The 16,185-nt window shown below is 40.0% G+C and overlaps 1 protein-coding gene across 2 annotated transcripts in view; it reads right to left on the bottom strand.

Annotated features, from left to right (window-relative positions):
• SVEP1 (sushi, von Willebrand factor type A, EGF and pentraxin domain containing 1) overlaps positions 1 to 16,185 on the bottom strand; it is a 430,677-nt gene that overhangs the window by 388,525 nt on the left and 25,967 nt on the right. The window contains exon 3 of one of the 2 annotated variants that reach the window (XM_033926500.1): positions 5,935 to 6,111. In XM_033926500.1, coding sequence (XP_033782391.1) covers positions 5,935 to 6,111 — 177 coding nt within the window. The remainder of the gene's footprint in view (positions 1 to 5,934; positions 6,112 to 16,185) is intronic. The other variant, XM_033926511.1, reaches the window with a different exon arrangement.

Raw genomic sequence — 16,185 nt, 5'->3', positions numbered from 1 at the left:
TGTTGAGGAATGTAAGAATATCCACTACTTGTTTGGAGGTATTATCTTCTAAGTGGAGATTAATGTCTCCTAGGATCAGGTTGTGTGTGGACGCGAGGGAATTCTTATGTTCTTATGAGGGCCTGCAGGACAAGATTAAGACTCCACATTGGAAATGGATGACGTAGTGGAGGATACAAGCATAATGCTCCCTTCAAAAATCTTGACACATCTAGGTGAGAGGCCAATGTTCTTTTGTTAGCCTAAGTTCTGAAGCAGGAATGACCTATTATTTGTACCTTGAGGGAGCTATCCACCAGGTCTTTCACAAGAGCCTTTTGAAGGAAAGCTAGAACCAAACAAATTGTGGATTCGACTACCAAGGAGTGGTAAGGCAACTGCACCCTGTTGAATCTGGGAGCCTTTTGGATACAATACTGAGTACAACTTACACTGAGAATGGAGATTCTCAGTTCTTTATCAGTAAATCCTTAAGAATAAGGTGTAACAGAATTGCAATCCCTTCCTTTGGAGGAGATTCATCATCCAGTACAGATAACATCTCCACCCTAAGCTCCTCCTCTGTCTCCAATTTAAATGGGTTAGCCAGAGTCATCTCCTTTACAAAACCTGTGAAAGAGAGACTCACAGGTAGAGAATTAACTTTCCCTTGAAGCGGGAGCAGGTTAGAAGGGACTTAATAGGACTTTTCCTCTGAGAAGCAATATAGATTCTCCGCTAACTCTCATGAGTGGTCGAAGTCAGACTCCTCACAATACTCTAGATGGGCAGTGTGAGTCTGTGACTACCCTGGCTCAGTGGAACCATGTCTACACCCTGGAGGGTATCGAGGTACAACCCTATTTTAAGACTCTGGAGAGGCTTCCTTTCTTGATGTAGAGAGCACTACCACATGGGTCAATGTCAATGTTGACTCTCGTCGAAGCAGCATCATTAAAGACTACTCCACAGACAAAATGGGGGCCTCAGGAAGAAGTTGAGGCTGAGCTGCAGCTTTCACAAGCATCTTCGATATCTAAGTGATGTGCAGATGAAACATATGCGCCAACTCCTCCCTGAGCATGGCCCTATGCCGCTCATCAACGGCAAGCATCAGAAAAGGCTGGCAAGTCAGTTCAAAGACAGCATGGAAAAGAGCCAATGTCAAAATAGAAGCAGGAACCTGGCTGCTTGTAGACTAGTGCACCAGCACCTCCACCAAAGAGGGGGATCAATCTTCTTGGTGTTTCTTATGTATTGGCAATGCCTATGTCCTGATGCACTGTGCACCTGGCACCTATGCTTCAAAGAGGACCGATGCTTATGCTTCTTTGGCTTCTCTTGACACTCAGCATCATGGTCCATCAGTGCTGATGAAGATGGCATCAAATCTGTATACATCCTTGGTGACGGGTCCAATACTGACCAATCCCTGGGCCTACTATCAGTGCCTGACATAGAGGGAAGTGGAGACCTCCTCGATCTTGTGCACTCCCAGTGGTAGATGAAGTCTGACCAACCTTAACAGAGCCAAAAAGTTTCTCCTGCCTGCTGGACCTAATGCGCCATCTCTGTTAAACAGAGAGAACACAGTTAGGCCCTAGGCACCTGCTGCACCAAGTATGAAGGCCCATTACAAAAGTCACCTGTCTGTATTGGCCACATCTTTTGAGGGTTTTCTTGGACATGAAGAAAAGAATCTCAGCTAAATTCTCAATCTTGAGCAACTAACGGGCAAGGCTCAAATTGAGGCTGATGCTTAGGACTAAAAGGAGCCTTCTGGTACTGTGGCTGACAGACAGGGGCGCTCACAAACACAGGCAGGCAAAGGGAAAGAGTAACCAAAAGAATTAATTTTATTATTGTAGCTTTCACTGAAAAAGACAGTAGAATCAATATTCCTTGTGAACCATAAGAAAGCAGTCTTATGAGGGCTGGCTTCTGACCATATTCCAAACACAAGATTGCAGTTCCCTATACAAATACATACCCCTAGGCTTGCCTTCAGCCTGTGCACCCACTATCTGCGTCTTCAAAGTGATAGCAGACTTCCTACTTTGACGGTCCTTCTCATATCCGCTTGAGGGTCACTCTGTTTCCCTGGGCTTCTACTCAAGTACTATAGCCCAAGCTACACTTTGGGAGGCTCTCTCTTTTTTGGGATCTCCCTCCTGGAGACCTCTTGCCTGGGAGCCTCCCTGATTTATTCAGCCTCAGGGCATTTAAATGCCTCCCTACCTGAGCCCTACTCCTCGACTCAGCATGGTTGTCTCACTTACCCAAAAGTGACTTACTTTCTGCACCTGTGAACAAATGCTCCCTGCTGTAAGGTGTCTTACAGTAAGTGAATGCTCGTTACTATATCACCCACTCCCTCATAGTCCTGAAGAACTACATGAAAAGGAAAGAAAACTTGAAGAGTTGAAAACCTAGGAAAATAAAGGGGGAGACACTAAAAATAAACTTTTGAAGAAAATGAGGAAAACCCAAATGGGTAGGTACTAAAGAGGTATCTGTGAAAAGTGCTAAAGAGGAATTGCAAAGACACGACCTCCCAACTAGAGAATGACACGGGGAAAAAATTTGTCCCCGTCTCCGCCCTGTCCCCATGAGCTCATCCCCGTCCCGTCGCCGTGAGCTTCATCCCCGTCCCCGCAAGCTCAGTTCCCGTCTCCACCCCACATATATTCCCCACCAAAGTGAACAGCGTCTGTTCCTCTCCACCCCCCTTTGCCCAGTCCAGCAGCTCCTCCCTCCCACCGCAGTCCAGCAGCTCCCTCCCTCCCCCGGCTTACTTTAATTTTCATCTTCACAAGCGTTGAAGTCGTGTGTGGCTGCCGGAAAGTCCTCCTCTGATGCAACCAGGAACAGGAGTTGCGTCAGAGGAGGACTTTCCGGCAGCCACATGCAACTTCTAGGCTCCAGAGGCTTAAGATGAAAATTAAAGTAAGCCAGTGAGGGGAAGGAAAGGAGGGAGAGAGAGAGATGCCCGGACCACGATTGGGAGGAAGGAGGGAGGAAGCTGCTGGACCATGCGATCTTTAGTGCGATCCTCAGTTAACTGTGGGGCCAAGGCCATTCACTGCTCCATGGGGCAGTGAATGGCCTTCTCTCCGTCCCCGCAGCGACCATTTTTTTACGTCCCCTATTCGGCGGGTTACTCATGGCTAGCCACGGATAAGTCACCGTGTCATTCTCTACTCCCATCTCTGCAGGAAAACACAGATAACGATAACAAGGAACCTACACCCACATGCATGGGAAGGCACCCATGCATGTGCAGTGGGATGCTGCTAGAATTTTCTAATAGCTGTATACACTAGATAGCATCTGCATGGGACTTCATTGGATGATGTCACCCAGATGCTTGTTCTCAGAGGATCAGTGGCACTATCTAGTTATGTGCTGCTGAATATCAGTGGGTAGCCCCACCTTAGTTAAATTGCTTTTAATATTGACTCCCAAATTTCTACCTCTTATTTTTAACTGCAATTGTTTGAAAGGTAAGAAAGTATTTTGTCACCTGCTAATTTTTTTTTATCACTTGAATTATTAATTATCAAACAAAGGGGTCCTTTTATCAAGCTGCGTAATACTGCACGTTAAACCGCCTGCCACGCTAGCCACTAACGCCTGCATTGAGCAGGCTTTAGTTTTTTAGCTGACCACGGGGGTTAGCGCGTGATGAAATGTCCGACACGCTAACCCCGCTAGCACGGCTTGATAAAAGGACCCCAAAGTCTATAAGAGCATCCACTTGTTTTAAGCAAAACAGATCAAATATAACATGTATCCATAGAGTAAAGAAACATCCTCCTCCTTAGATCACAGTGTAGGGAGTCAATAAAATAAATAAAAGGAGATCAAAAAGTGGAAACAAAAAATATTAGTACACAGGCTTAACATGTAATATCCTCAGCTAAACAAACAAAATCCAATAATTAAGCTGTTATTTTCTTCATATCTACAAAAGATCATAGTTGATCAGGATTAAAAAATATATATTTTATCCCACTCAATTTAATAACGCATTTACAAAGATAGGATAACAAGAAAAATGCTCCAATATCTGTAGCCTCCTGTCTCATAGCCAAGAAAAGTTTACATCTTTCTCGAGTGGATTTTGTAACATCAGGATTGATTTAGTCACAGCAGCCTCACCCTCACTATTGCCCTGATCCATTTCTTCCATTTCCCGGGCTTCCATCACTGCTGCCACTATGGATGCTGAACATGGCAGTATACTGGAGACCGGAGGAGAAAAAGAGACGTCTGGCCCAAAGTCCCTGACGCTCAAGTTCAAGTTCAAGTTTCAAGTTTACCTTTATTTGATGAATCGCTTATCACAGTACCTAAGCGATGTACAATTAAAAACCATCAGAGTGTGGTAATACATTTAGTTTCTAATAATCAATTAATAGACAGACATACATTTAGTTTACAAAAATCACTTAAAAAAAAAACGACAAAGATTGACGAACATGAAGGGGTGGAAAGAAAGGGAAGAAGTTACAATTTTGTTATTTATAAAGGTTTAAACATTCAAGGGTAAAGCACATTAGGTAGACATGGGTTAAGATGGAATAGAAGAGAATGGAAAACCTAAAAAGACTATGTTTTATAGATCAAATGCGTCCTGAAATAAATATGTTTTTAAAATTTTCTTAAACGCAACAAGGTCTTTTTCGTTTTTGATAAAATTTGGAAGGGAGTTCCACAGTGTGGGCGCTTTTACAGAGAATATATCATTGCGTCTGGTGCCTATGATTCTTAATGAAGGGACTGAAAGCAAATTTAAAGAAGAAGATCTTAAGGAACGAGCTCCTTCGGCTAAGGACAAAGAAGGGCACAACTCTCTGTGAGGAATTTACAACCTAGCAATCTGCTGCTATGTTCTGCCTGCTAAGGGCATATTTGCTAGAGGAAATTTTTTCCAGCAGCCAGTGTCCAAGATACTGCTTACTGTTGTGCTGCTCATGCCACCATCTTGCCACTTCCCCTTAGCTACCTATTGATTTTTAGACAGTCCCTCAAGTTTGTTAGATTGAATTATTATAATTCTTTGTCGCTTGGTCGACCTTTATCAATTTTTAAAGCTCTTTTATCTATTCAGAATTCCATGACCTAATTGCTTACAGGTCCATCTCATTTTGAACATATTAAATCAACTAGTTCATTGGTATACAAAATTTAAGCGCTTTGTTTGATTTTTACGTGCCCGTTATTATCTTATAGAAGCTCTGAAATCTTATTTGTTTTTAAGAAAATTAAATTCTGGGGCTGACAGATTAGTACAGATTCCTGCTACAAATTCACATGTTTAATCATGCGATCACTCATTTACCATTGCTGAAATTTTTAAAAGTAATCAGTTGATGGCTGGGGTCAGAGCCATGATAAAATTTAAGCCCTCCTGTAGCTTTAAGAAGCATATGAAGAAATTACTATACAGCAGAGCATTTGGGAACAATTTATAAATAGGTAAATGAAAATTATTTTATCCTGAAATAATTCAAGCTGGAATAGCTAGTATATCCTGGTTTTTATTGTATGTCTGTTTTAATTTTAATTTTATATATGTATTTTTGTATGCTATCTAAAACTGTGGGTAGTTGCAGGTAATAGATATTTTAAATTAAATAAATTAAGTGGGTCCCCATCATCCAGTTTTAAAGACATATATCTCCAGGTTTCTATTCATGCAAACAGCAACATAGCATTAAAATGTGGCTTTAAATATACTGGTTTGCGCATTTTTTCTACCTGCTCAATTATGTTGAATGTATACAGTATGGAAGTATATTACCAGTGCTGCTTGCTAGGGGGTTTCTTAACATTTTCAGCCTATGACAAAAGTGTTCTGTACACAGGACCTTCAGATTTGAGTTCATGCATTCAATATATAATTTATTATATAAAGCATTTTTATTTGAAATCATTAATGTGGATACTGACCTGTGCATTCATGCTGCAGTCCCTTTCCATAGTATCCTTTCTCACAGATGCATTCAAATTGGCCAGTGTGAGTACCACATTTACAGCTGGCCATCACATCACAGCAGTCTTCCCCTGCCTCACACAGATAGAAACAGTGGGAAATATCTTCTTGAATATAACCACCAGAAGGTAAATCTAGCAACATAAACATCAGAAAGAAAAAGAAATACACCCATAAGAATTTACAAAAAGGATGGAATTATCAGCATAAGTATAGTGTGTTATACATCTGTTTTCTTCTCTTAGAAAAATATGACGAAAAATTCTCTTCCTATTTTTCCTGTATGTTGCCCGTGGTAAAATTAGGTCCATGAAAGTTAATAGATATGTAAAATGTATTTCTGTAGATTTGTCATGAATACTATAGAATTTTTTAAACTACAAATTACTTAAAAAAAAAGAAATTTAAATATGAGGCATATTCTTTTGCATTCTCTCCTAGCATAAATGGAAAACCTCAATAGAAACAAAGGGCTCCTTTTACTAAGGTGCGTTAGGGCATTAACGCGCAGAATAGAGCATGCTGAATTGCCCTGCATGCTAGACCTTAACGCCAGCATTGAGCTGGCGTTAGTTCTAGCCGCGTAATGCACAGTAATATCCTGTGTGCGCTAAAAATGCTAGCGCACCTTAGTAAAAGGAGCCCATAGAAACATGGTGGCAGATAGAGGCCAAATGGCCCATCTAGTCCGCCCATCCGCAGTAATTGTTATCTTTTTCTCTCTCTGAGAGATCCCATGTGCCTATCCCAGGCCCCCCAATGAAATCTAACCCTTTATTCTGAACAATGTTTTATTCTCACTCCATGCTAGCTCAAAATAATAGGTGATAACCACAGCAAAAGTCAAGTAAGAAGATGACTGTGGGATGGAAATCACAAAAGAAGAACTCCAAACACAGAATTCAAATTTTTTAGTATTCACACAGCATTAAGATGAAAATTAGTCATACCAGTTAATTTCCTTTCCCTTAGTGAACTGTACTATCCTTAACAAGTGGGTGTCATCCTTTTCTGCCAGCCGAGGGAGGTAGAGAAAGCACAGTTACTTCCTGTAACAGGTGTTATCTGGAAACAGCAAGCAGATATTCTCACATGTTGGTGACATCATCCACGGAGCCTCGGTACAGACAGTGATAAAGTGTACTGTCACTTTAAGCTTTTAGCAAAGCTTCGAGACTGGCTGTGGCCGCATCCACCAGTGCTTTCCCGCCAGATGCCATCTCATAAGGTCAGTTCTATGCCCAAGTGAAAAAGCAACCAGGAGAGGTGGGTAGGTTGTAAGAATATCTACCTGTCTCCAGATAACACCTTTTATGGTAAGTAATTGTGCTTTATCCTTAAATAAATAAATAAATAAATATGCTGCCTGCTTGTCTATTTTAAAAATTTATATTCCACATATCCTGCAATTCTATGCAGAGTACAATAAAACATCCAAATTCATATAACACATATTTCAATAAAACAACAAAACAACTTAATACAATGAACATATTACAATACAACAAACAAACATAGAACAGTACAACCAACAAAGAAACAAACACCAATAAAACATCTCCATTGCTTTTACTTGACTGAGACTTGACTTTGAAAAAGCATGCAAAAATAAAAAAAAGTTTTCAGCTTAGGAAAACTAGAAACATCCCTCCCCTTTAGAACCACAGAACTCTGGAATAATCTCACATCCCCGCTCAGAGTTTCAAGTTCCCTCCAATCCTTCCGCAAACACCTGAAAACTTGGCTCTTTTCAAAAATCTAACACTTCCCACTTTTTGGTTCCCTGTCCCTCTTTATCTTCCTAGCTCCTTTCCTATAACCCTTCATTGTAGCTCCTTTTCAACCTAACCCTGTAAACCGTGCCGAGCTCTACGCTTGTGGAGATGGCGCGGTATACAAACCTAAGGTTTAGTTTAGTTTAGCTTTTTTCTAAACTGTAAAACTGAAGATGCTTGCCTAAGAGATCCATAGAGAGCCTGTTCCAACAAATAGGATCCTGAACAGAAAACATCACTTTCTGGTGACTCAGAAGTTTAACCACCAACAGGGAGAGCACATCAAGACAAAGCTTATCTCTAAAATGTAAACTCTGTGATAAAACATAAAAGTGCACCAACGATCGCAACAGCTCCGGACCACCAACATTCAATAGTTTAAAAATTAAACACAGGGTCTTAAACTAGATATGAGCCCTGATTGGCAGCCAATGCAGATCTTTCAAAACAGGAGTAATGTGCTCAAACTGAGAGACATGAGCCACCAAGTGGGCAGCGGCATTTTGAACAAGTTGCATGGACCTAAGTACACATTGTGATAAACTCAAATACAAAACATTACAATAATCCAACACAGGATTGATCATCAGATAGATAATCTCTTAATCTACGTAAAACACATAGCCGGTAGAATTCACCTGTGACTACTACTTTTATTTATGCCTTAAAGGACAATGTGGAATCCAGTGTAACACCCAAATATTTGCATTGCTGTAACACGGGTACAGAAACATTATCTAACATGACCTCATAGGGAAATGCTTGAAGCTCATTTGGTCGACCAAACTGAGTCTCTCTGTTTTAGAGACATTCAGCTTTAGCTGACTACTACACATCCACCCTTGAATCAGCTGGAATGTTCTATGAAGCACTCCCAGGGCCTCAGACATAGAATGCTGAATTGGAATCAAAAACTGTATATCGTGCAAATAAAGATAAACATTCAGACCCAGGTCTTTTAGCGTTTTACAAAGCGGTAACAAATATATATTAAATAACAATGCTGGCAAAGCTGATCCCTGAGGAACCCATAGCGCAGGAAAGGCCAACCCAACTTCTTCTTTTCAAACTCAACACAAAACACTCTTTTCTCTAGGAAAGATCGAAACCATTATCGAAACCATATTCTCACATGTGGGACTCCTTAGCTTTAGCAAAGGGGATGGAGGTTGAGTTGGCCTCTAAAGAAATATAAACGCTTGTTGCCTCGCAATAAAATCAAGTATACTGTTTGAGACAAGTAGGTAGAAGCGAGGAAAGGAAATAAATACAGACTAAGCAGAAGAACCCTATCCTCAAGCAGAGGATCATGGGAAGAACCCAGGGAATACTAAAGTAATGGAGATTGTAAATAATAGACGACCTTATAGCGGCAGGGGAATCCAAGCATAGGCGAGGAAGACATAAGAAAGATTCAAGAAAAAAAGAATGGATACTGGCAAATGTACATATGTGGACAACCAGACCTAAAAGAGCAGGTAAACCCAGGTATTGCTCAGGAAGACACAGATGGGAGAGGGAATTTTTTCAAGCAAAATGAAAGCATGGTTCCCAGTGGTTAGAATATTTTCCAGAAAACTAGGAAAGACACAGTAGTAAGGAGCAAAAAAATGTTACTGTGGACGATAGAAAGAAATTGTGGAGGACTGGGAGCAAAGCCATGTGTTAAAAATGCTCCCCCTGAAGACTGTGAGAGAGCTCTGATATGTCTTGCAAGTGACCAGAGCCAGAGCAAGGATGGCAAGAAGTAGCACTTCTTAAGAAAAAATGTTGGAAAAGCCATGGTGAACGGGGAATGGAAATGTGGGATATCCCCATACTGCATGGAAAAACAAAGAACAAGATATGCAAACTTAATGCAGAAACTGGTCTCATCTTCTATTGAAAGGAGAGTAGGAAGCTCAGAAACTTGAGAATCAAGTAAGAGATATATGACCTTGTCCTCATGAAAGGAAGGAATAGGGGGAAAAAAGAGCTACCATAATCTGGTTGCGAATAGTGTAGAACAGGGGTGTCCACACTTTTTGGGCTTGCGAGCCTCTTTTAAATGACCAAGTCAAAATGATCTACCAACAATAAAATTAAAAAAAAAACACACAAAGCACACTGTACACTGAGAAAATGTTAATTATCATTCCTATTCCGGGTTTTTTTCAAAGAGGTCAAGGCAGATGACTCTATGCACAGTCACCTCAGTAACAACCATACAAAAATAGACAAATATACCCCCCTCCCTTTTTACTAAACCACAATAGCAGTTTTTAGTGCAGGAAGCTGCGCTGAATGCCCCGCGCTTCTCTCAACACTCATAGGCTCCCTGCGCTAAAAACCGCTATTGTGGTTTAGTAAAAGGGGGGCCATAGTGCAAAATATAGACAGCAGATATAAATTCAGACACATTTTGATCACTAAATTGAAAATAAAATCATTTTTCCTAACTTGTTTGGTGATTTCATGAGTCTCTGGTTGCACTTTCTTCTTCTGATTGTGCATCCAATCTTTCTTCCCTTCTTTCAGCCTTTATGCTTCCTCTCCTCCAGACCTCATTCCCTCCCCCAACTTTTTCTTCCTCTCTCCCTGCCTTTTCTATCTCCGTGCCTCCCTTTCTTTTTTTTTCCCTCTTCATGCCCCCTTTCTTTATTTGTTTCTCTTCTTTCCTTCTGTCTCCCTGCCTGCCCCCTTTCTTTCTTTCTCCCTACCCTCCACCAAGCCACTGCTACCACCATCAGGGAACAGGCCCCCAAGCCGCCGCCGCCACCATTGCCATCAGGTAACAGGCCCCAAAGCTGCCACCGCCGCCGCACCAAGCTCTCTCTGCTTCCCTGCGGGTCGACCAACATTCTTCTCCCCAACATCAATTCTGCCGTCGGAGAGGAAGTTCTGCCCAGCCAGGCAGCGATTGGCTGGCCCGAACTTCCTCTCCGACGGCAGAATTGACATCGGGGAGAGGAAGGCTGATCGGCCCGGTAAATCACCAAGGCAAAGTGAGTCTGATCGACTCACTTTACCCTGGCGATCTACCTGTCGATCGCGATCGACCTATTGGGCACCCCTGGTGTAGAAGTACAGGAAGAAAAAATGTGTGTACTAATAGAAATAAAGTTTCAAGTTTCAAGTTTATTAGTGTTTTTGATTAATCGCTTAATCAAAGAACAGTATTATTCTGTTCCCAATGCTGTTTGTTTGTTTTGGGTTTTAAAAAAATCAGAATAGAAAAAACTAACTAGATAATAAAGTCAAGCCTGTGAAGGAACTGCTTGAGATCACACTATTAGTTTACCCTTGAACTAAAAAAATGTCAACTGATGTGAGGGAACACCGTAAAGTTGAAAGCAAACAATAAAATGTAAGTTAGGGCTCCTTTTACTAAGCTAAGCTAGCGGTTTTAGCACACGCTAAATTGCCACGCACGCTAGACACTAACGCCACCATTGAGCTGGCGTTAGTTTGTACGTGTAGCACATGCTAATCGGCAATGCGTGCTAAAAACGCTAGCGCATCTTAGTAAAAGGAGCCCTTAGAGTTGCTTCCAAGTTTATTTAAAAATTTATTATACCGCCTAATCAGGCATCTAGGCGGGGTACATTAATCAATAAAAACAATCAAGTTAACAAACATATTTGGGGGAATAATTAACCAAACAGACAACATTGTACAAAAGGAAAAGAGGAGTTGAACTATAATATTATAGGAAAGAGACACTGAAGGAAAGAACAAGAGGTAGGGGAGAGACCAAAAGAAGGGATGTCGAATTGTCCTTAGAAGGACAGTTGCCATTAAACAGCATATTTAAAAGAGTAGTTACTATTCGAAGGCATCTTCAAACAAGAAGGTTTTTAATTTAGATTTAAACTAGTTTAAATTTGTTTCCTCTTTTATGTAGTTCCAGAGGGAGGGTGCAGTAACCAAAAAGATATTTAAGCACATGGTATTAATATTTTTCCATGTTTGTCTCATAGATGCTAATGCTGTACATTTCAACCTCCAAATCCAAATTCGTGGCCAACGAGACACAGAAACATAATGTTTTATCTTGATGCTCCAAATATCTCCAAGACTATTTTTTGGCTTCTTTTTTAAAAATTCAGAAATCAATTTGTACCACTGGACGGCCTGATGTCCTACTAGATTTGTTTGGAAGCAAAGAATCTGCAAGCTGTAATAAGTTTTTAAACTTTTCCATTCAGGGAACCCATTCTGAATAGCCTGCTTCAACTGCAACCACCTATACTTTTGGGATTTTAAAATGCCAAATGATTGTTGCAGTCGTGAAAAATCAAGCAGTTTCTCATTAGATATAACATCATCCAATGTCCGAATACCTGCCTGCATCCAATTCTTCCAGGCAATCCCAGCACCGCCTACTTGAATCTTGAAGTTTAACCATAAGGACTGCAAAATAGATTTTCATTATAGGAACATCTGTTAGTTTATCAATAAATGTAATTGTTTTCCATGTATCCAATAAAATTATGTTGTCCTTAGCATATCTAGGTAGCCTGATAATGAGAGAGTCGCATAGGGGACATAATTTTCCATTCTAGATATAGCCAGCCTGGAAGATGTTCCATGAGCTCAGGGAGGATCAAATACATACCCTAATGCATTATATAGGCTTGATGATACCTATAAAAATTGGGAAAATTTACCCCACCCTCCACAATTGATTTTTGTAAAGATACTAGAGAAATTCTCACATTTTTCCCAAGCCAAATACATTTTGTCAGAATACTATTTAATTTTTTATAAAAGGACCACGGGAAAAAAAAACTGTCAACATACCCATTTGGTAACAAACCACAGGCAAAATCATCATCTTAACAGTATGTACTCTCCCCCACCAAGACAGATGTAATGGATTCCAATGCTCACATATTTCTGTGACCTTCTGCAATAAAGATTTTTCATTTACTTGCATTGTCTCTTCCACTGTATTTTTTATCCAAATACCTAGATATTTTATCCCTTCTCCCTTCCAAAGAAAGGGGAATGAATCAAATAAACCTTTTGTACAATTTTTTTATTTTTTATTTATTCAATTTTTTCTATACCATTCTCCCAGGGGAGTTCAGAACGGTTTACATTAAGCGGAAGCACCTCTGATTTACTCCAATTTATCTTATATCCTGAAAATTTCCCAAATTTCTCAATCAGCTCCAGTAAATGTGGAATGGTTGTTCCAGGATTCCTCAAATGAAGCAATATGTCATCTGCATAAGCAGAGACCTTGTATTCCCGACCTGGAATAACTTGGTTTTTGGGTTTTTTTTTATTACATAGGATTTTTTGGACCCCCAGTTTGATTACAAAAAATAGATAATTCTAAATCTAATAGATGCTGGCATTGTCATATTCATATAGGGACTTTGGATCGTCTGTTATATTTTTGTCCACTGATACTTGGTTTCTGGAAGTCAATTTGGGGACAAATAAATCTCATTCTTGGGTCATCTGTCCCCTTATCCTATGAGGCTGTAATTTGTGTTACGTTACTTCATGTTAAGCCTACTTTAGACAAGTATAAAAGTCGTCTTTTCCTGATCATAACAGGAATAGGTGTTCAACTGATCACACATAATTGGAAGAACCATGACATGATTAATTATACTTTTTGGTGAGTAAATGTGTGTGCCACATATAAGTATGAAAGAATGATGGCAGAACGTTTGGGGACTAGTAAGATCTTTAATGATGTATGAAGTCCATTGACTACTTTTGTTGCATTACAGTATGGGCCATGTTTCTTCCCTTTTCATTAGATTCTTACACATCCAGTGAGGGTGGGGGGGGGGGGGGGGGGGGGGGGAGGGAGGGAAATGTTCATTGAGGAGTTAAATTATTTAATTATAGTTTTGAAATCACATCATATGTATTATTGTATTAATAATTAAGATGAGGATGGGAGTAAATGATTGCTTAATGTAATAATTGTACAGTTATTAGTGCTTTCTATGCAGTATTTATGATTTTCCAATTGTATTGCACTATCAAAGTTTAAAAATCAATAAAGATTTTCAAAGAGGGAATATTGAGAAGATGTGTAGCAGAGAAGAGTAATCTGAGGGGGGCATAGGGTATAAGAAGTCTGCTTATGAATTCTGGTTGATTACAAGTTCTAGTTTTGAATGAAAGTAGAATAATTTTATAAATGATTCTATGTTCGATGGGTAGCCAATGTGCTTTAATTAGTAGAGGTGAAACATGGTCGAATTTCCTTGCCTGGATGATATTTTTAACAGAAGTATTTTGAATAATTTGCAACGTCGGAGAGGTAGGTAGGTCTACAAAAAGAAGGTGACCAAAAAGCAATAGAGGGAAATTGAGTAACCCTGCAAACAGAAGGAAAGTATTGTTACACAGATAATATGAGAGTCAGAGAAACTCTGCAAGAATGGATAGAAGGGCTAGCGGTAGAACAGAAAGTTCAGTAGCCCAGCAGAAAAGAATCGTAGAGTCAGAACGAGACATTAATTTTGCAGTGTAACAATATAAGCCAGGGATACCATGAAAGCATGTAGTGGTGGAAACTATTTCCCAACTGAAAAAATGTGATGAAATTAAGAGTGGATGAAATTAATAGCATCACCCAAGAAATGCACTGGAACCCTGCAGAAGGAGTGCGTAGTAGCTACTGCACTCCTTCTGCCCAAGTAAAGTGTCCAAGTAAAGGAATAAGGGGAATGTAACTTGGAGTGGCTGCAGCAAGCTACAAAACCAACATCAGAAGATGTGAACGGTAGTCTTGTCAAAAAACTGAGATAGAATTTGATTAGAAATCCCTTGGAGCTCTTGCTATTATTAGCTTCACAGAAGCAGAAGAGGTAGTCTGGCTGTATTAAATGTTCAACAAAAGTATGTCCTTTTTTTAACGGAAGCCTTGTAATAATAGCTATCGAAAAAAATAGAAATAGTGTAGAGTTCCAGAACTTGAAAGATATAAGTGCAATCCTGTTCATAGTCTAGCCCAGAATGGATGAGGAAAGGTTTAACAACAACTCTAGGCTTACAAAAGTAAAACATCCTAAAAAAAGATGTGTGCTCAACTGGCATCCTCCAGCTTTACAGCCAGTCCCAAGCCTCCAAGGCCTTTAGAATAAAGAAGGAGATGGAGATGAAGGCCAATCTTGACACTGTCTGTTTGATATTAGGAAAGGACAGTAGGGTAAGATATTCCAAAAGAATAGTATGAATATCTCTCAGAATACTGTATTAGCATTGATGGTACAGTGGTAGGCGTCCTGGTTGATCCTGCTGAGGGAACCAAACCAGTGAACCATCTATATAGTAATTCTCCATCTTCAAGCCTCAGCGGAGAATATGAATTGAAAACAACAAAAACAAACAGTCAAGGAAAAGAAAGCAATCCATGTGAGAGGTTGTACCCCAATAATGGCTCTTTTGGCAATGAAAAAATGTGGGAAGGGATCCAACTTAACAGGCTCTACACCCAGATTGGATCCCTCCATTAAAATCTTGAAAAGGTAATATAGCAGAGTTGTTGTGAAGGAAGGGATAGACAATCCACCCTGAACCATTCTACAGTTTGGATGGAGTGAGCATGTCCTGTTTACTTCATGATTATAGTGCACAAAAAAGGAGAATACCACCTTACAGGCACTAAATCCATGGTGGATCCCTGCAATAGTATCAATGGTGCTGTGAATGCAAGTATGCGCAGCAGAGAACCATAAGTAAAAGTTCCAAAGTGGAGATCATAGAGTAATGATGATCTGACCCAGGAAGATTAGTATGTTACAGCTGGAAATCAGGAAACTTTCAATTGAGAGTCGAGGACAGTCAAATATGCCGGGAGCAACAGTAAAGGAAAGAAGAGTCTTCTAGTTCTTAAAAAGTGCATCTTAGGATAGTCTCTCAATCTACGTAACAAAAGAAGTTTAAAAAAAATCTTAAGATAACAGAACTGGAGAGGCATAATCGAAATGCTATGGACATACAAATCGGAATATAAAATGCTGTATGTCCAACATCGTGCGACCATAACAGACAGTATGTCTACAAGAAATGCAGCAAATGATTATGGCACAGCTATACGCCTAGAAGATTGCCACACAAACTTCTGCCATATGTCTAAATCTATCGATTATATAACCCTCACTGCATATAAGTATAGATGTATAAGGATATCTATTATAAGGCGTACTGGACATCTAGCATGGGTGTTCCATTGGTCATCCTACTGGACGTGTTGATGTCACTGCTAGCATCACAACATGCTGTATATATATAGCCCATCAACAAACCAAAAAAGAGGAACTATAGAAAGTATAAATCCTTAGAACCAAGAAGGTGCTCAGAACCATGAAATGGTAAGAAAATCACAAATCGGGGGCTTGCCCCTGTAAGTGTTTTCAGTAGTCTATCATTGCACCATCTTCAATCGGTAGAAAGGTATTTAACTGTGTCTTAATAAGT

This window comes from Geotrypetes seraphini, chromosome 1, assembly GCF_902459505.1.
Source record: "Geotrypetes seraphini chromosome 1, aGeoSer1.1, whole genome shotgun sequence".
Taxonomy (NCBI): Eukaryota; Metazoa; Chordata; class Amphibia; order Gymnophiona; family Dermophiidae; genus Geotrypetes; species Geotrypetes seraphini.
This window is presented reverse-complemented; position numbering and strand designations above follow the sequence as displayed.